Source organism: Temnothorax longispinosus, unplaced genomic scaffold (genome assembly GCF_030848805.1).
Source record: "Temnothorax longispinosus isolate EJ_2023e unplaced genomic scaffold, Tlon_JGU_v1 HiC_scaffold_846, whole genome shotgun sequence".
Classification (NCBI taxonomy): domain Eukaryota; kingdom Metazoa; phylum Arthropoda; class Insecta; order Hymenoptera; family Formicidae; genus Temnothorax; species Temnothorax longispinosus.
Window position 1 is genome coordinate 1 of NW_027270721.1, and position 3,750 is coordinate 3,750.

General features: G+C 34.1%; 2 protein-coding genes across 2 annotated transcripts; one reads left to right on the forward strand and one right to left on the reverse strand.

Moving 5' to 3' along the window:
- The first annotated feature begins 6 nt into the window (after positions 1 to 6).
- On the forward strand, positions 7 to 1,773 carry LOC139825056 (uncharacterized). The gene is made up of 6 exons (XM_071797595.1): positions 7 to 163; positions 265 to 397; positions 724 to 984; positions 1,065 to 1,236; positions 1,312 to 1,379; positions 1,523 to 1,773. The coding sequence occupies exons 1-6, from the start codon at positions 149 to 151 to the stop codon at positions 1,771 to 1,773; spliced, it is 900 nt and encodes a 299-aa protein (XP_071653696.1). The 5' UTR covers positions 7 to 148.
- A 50-nt stretch (positions 1,774 to 1,823) lies between these two features.
- On the reverse strand, positions 1,824 to 3,744 carry LOC139825055 (uncharacterized). Its single transcript, XM_071797594.1, has 3 exons — positions 3,212 to 3,744; positions 2,868 to 3,102; positions 1,824 to 2,747 (listed from the first exon to the last, which is right to left on the reverse strand). The coding sequence occupies exons 1-3, from the start codon at positions 3,586 to 3,588 to the stop codon at positions 2,019 to 2,021; spliced, it is 1,341 nt and encodes a 446-aa protein (XP_071653695.1). The 5' UTR covers positions 3,589 to 3,744; the 3' UTR covers positions 1,824 to 2,018.
- Positions 3,745 to 3,750: the final 6 nt, after the last annotated feature.

Consider the following 3,750-nt stretch of genomic DNA (forward strand, 5'->3'; position numbering starts at 1 on the left):
AAGGTGCGATTTCATGGGCGTCAGTTGACGCGCGTCAAGACGATTTTGTGACGTCATGTTGTTTCTGCGTCGACGCTGAAGAAGTTCAGATTTTCCAACTTCTAGCGTCAATGTGTCATGTCGGTTCGTTCTTCGTTCAAAAAGCGAAATGGATTCATTCGATGTAAGTAGTAACGTAGTAACTTAATCAATTACATACTATTGTAAAATTATTTATATATATTGAATATATTAAATGTATTGAAGAAATAAATTTAATTCCAGCAAGTTTTGGTAAATACATGTGGTGTTTGCGAAACTATTGTTAATGAAACGGAGATGGCTCAGCACAGTTGTGTGGCAGGATTTCCAACCATTTTCATCAATAATGAGTCAAGATATTTTTATCCGCAATGTGGTAAATTAATCCAATTAAAAGTATTGATTTTATGAAAATCCTAATTTTAAGGTTAAAATTATATATTGAGTTCCAAAACGTCCTACGAGGAAAATTTTCCTGGACATAATATAGTATACGTTACGTACTATATATTTCAAGTAAAACTTTCCTCGTAAAAAACAAACATGATAGTATCGCACCAAGTAAACGTGCAGTGCAAGACCGTCTCGGTATATTTATACAACGTAAAAATATTGTTGTTAAATTAGGACAAACCTATCAATGTTTGTTATTTGTACGTTACATTAAACATAACTTGTAATGTGTATAATAATTGCTTGTAGAAAATGGAGACATAATTCGCAAGAGCGCTCTACCAGGAGGCATGGAAGAAATTGTTGTTGACCCGATAACATTACAACAAGACCCTGATGAACCCGTTTCTGAGGCGATCAACTCTTTTAACCAATCTAATAATATAGACGAAAGACTGATTGAAGAAGTGAGAAGGCATGAGCCACTATATAATTTTCGATTGCCTCTTGCCCAACGTGGTCGAAAACAAACAAAGCAGATGTGGCAGGATATTTCTACTGAATTAAATGGTAATGCATTATATTACGTACTTTATCTTTGTAATTAATTTATATTTGAAATAAATATTTATAAATATTTTGTACTTTAGGAGAAATAAGCGCTGATGGTGCTGCGAAGCGTTGGAAATCATTAAGAGACACCTTCATGAAGATTATTGCTGATGAGCGGCAGCCGAGTGGCTCCGGCAGAGTTTCTCGACGGAAAAAGTGGCGGTTTCATGACCAAATGTCTTTTGTTCGCGACACATTGTTAAATAAACCGTATTAAAACTTTATATCAATTTTTTGCATTAATAGTAATGTTTATAATGTTATTCAAGATATTTCATTTTGCAGAACAATCTCTAATGAAAGCCAGCGGCAATCTTTTTCTGAAGAGGATGCGTCAAGTAGTTCCCAAACGGGTAAGCATTTTTATTCATTTAATTCCAAGAAAAGTATTTTACAACAAAGTGACTATTATCCAATGAAGGATATACGAATATTATCTTTTTATAGTTTATACCAATTACAAAAATTAATTTTTTCAATAAATTGTCCCTAACAGATAAAAGTTCCAGTAGAAATTTGAAGGACTCCATCGAGCGAATGGCTGAAGCAATTAGTACTCCGTTGCCACCTGTGAAACTTCCACCAATGCCTCAGGTCACTGAGTTTGACAGCTTTGGTATAGTCGTGGCAACCAAACTAAAAAACCTTTCAAAAAGAAAAAGCAACGCAGTGATGTGCCACATCTTGCAAATACTTTGCAACGCTGAGCTAGAAGAAGACGCTGGTTGTGAAATAAATACACAATAAAATATTTATATTTAAATACACATAAAGTTTAATATTAAAGAAAAACAGAATGATACTTGTGTCGACTTGTGTCGCTAGTTGGAAAGCTCCCAAAATGTTTATTTAATACAAATGTTTATACATGTTAACATTTTATGGTTACGCAATAAAATGTTTATTAGAAAATTTAATTCAGAGAATTATTATGTCCTTTTATGTACAAATAGGTTATTTTTCAATAATAAAGTACATTTAATAGTAAACCACTATTGTTTGTAAATCTGTAAAAATTGCCATGGTACTGCACCCTCTTCATTAAAATATTCACAAAAATTATTTCTGATAGCAGCGGAAATACGAGAATGGTTATTTGTTCCACGGGAATTGATATCATTGAAAGCGTTGTTATTTGTAACTGTACATCTCCATTGTCCTGGTATTATATCATAATTTTCATCTTCACGATCAATCAATTCCGGATTTCCATAATTTCCTGCGTTATTAATATTGCTCTTTCGTAAAAAATTATGCAAACAAATTGTTGCTTGCACTATCTTAATCACGTTTTCTACTGATGCTAAAATGGGTTTTCTGAAGATTCTCCATTGGCTGGCCAGTATTCCAAATGAATTCTCGATCATCCTTCTAGCTCGGCTTAACCGATAGTTGTAAATACGCTGCTCCGTAGAGAGTCCATCTTTTCCCGAATATGGTCGAAGTAAGTAAGGAGTTAAAGGAAATGCTTCATCGGCTACGATAACGTATGGCAAATCAGGTCCATTTTCCCAAAGTGGCTTAGGTGCTGGCAAATCCATTGTATTGGCTTCCAACTTTTGGCCAAGTAGCGAGTGTTTAAATATACCCCCATCACTTTGTCTACCGTAAGCTCCAATATCTACCGAGACAAACATGTAATTAGCATCACACATCGCTAACAGCACAATACTATGAGCTCCTTTGTAGTTGTAATATGCGGATCCACTTTTATTAGGACACTAAAAGAACACATAAAAATTAGTTTTATATTTCAGTCATATAAATAGCACATCAATTTATATATTTTATTTACTACAATTCTCAGTGAGAGTAAAAGTTATATCAATGTTAATACATACTTGAATCATTATGTGTTTTCCATCCAAAGCTCCTATGCAATTTGGAAATTGACATTTTTCATTAAAACTTTTGGAGACTGCTAGCCATTCAGCTTTCATATTAGGCTTCAAAACCACAGGACACAACGCATTCCATATAGCTTGACACGTTTCTTTAATAATGTTGCTTACTGTTGTAATTCCCAACAGATATTGATATGACAGAGACATCATACTATCACCGGATGCTAAAAACCTGAAATACCAAAAAGAAATCTGAAAAGTTTGAACCCAATACTTTTAAACTAAGAATGCTTTTCTCAAAACTGTGAGTGAAATCATATTTTTATAAAGTATATACAAACCTTAAAGTCAATGCTAATCGCTCTGGTGCAGAAATTGGATCACGCACAACATATTGTTTGCTTATCGTTGGCCCTACTAAGCACAACAATTCTTCAAATTCAGTTGCAGACATACGACAATAATTTATAAATCGCGAACTTTCTAAACGCAAAATAGGAAATATCGCGTGGTAAAATCCATGCACTGCACGATTCTCAAAAATCTCTGCAACCCAGTATTTCTTTTTTTTATATTTCCTCCTTTTATTTTCTTCAATTGCAGCTATCACGGCAAATGCTGCTGCTATACGTCTTTTTTGAATTTCTGAATTTCTTGAATTTACAACATTTGCACATTCTACCATCCACTCATAATATTTCATTGACGGCGAACACATTTTTTCGAAAACTATACTGCAATAAATAATAACACTGCAGGTTATGTGTATCAATTTCTCGACGCGAGTTCCAAAAATTGACGCATGGTCAATTGACGCATTGACGCTTCTTTATTGCGCGTCAGAATATCGGCGTCAACTGACGCCCATGAAAAAGCACCT

Bases quoted from the DNA above. Each gene is read 5' to 3' on its own strand.
- LOC139825055 (XM_071797594.1), bottom strand. From the start codon at position 3,588: ATGTGTTCGCCGTCAATGAAATATTATGAGTGGATGGTAGAATGTGCA. The intron at 3,103-3,211 runs GTTTGTATATAC...TTGGTATTTCAG, and splicing joins CGATTAGCATTGACTTTAAG to GTTTTTAGCATCCGGTGATA. The intron at 2,748-2,867 runs GTATGTATTAAC...GTGTTCTTTTAG, and splicing joins GAAAACACATAATGATTCAA to TGTCCTAATAAAAGTGGATC.
- LOC139825056 (XM_071797595.1), top strand. The intron at 398-723 runs GTAAATTAATCC...AATTGCTTGTAG, and splicing joins ATATTTTTATCCGCAATGTG to AAAATGGAGACATAATTCGC. The intron at 1,380-1,522 runs GTAAGCATTTTT...TGTCCCTAACAG, and splicing joins GTCAAGTAGTTCCCAAACGG to ATAAAAGTTCCAGTAGAAAT.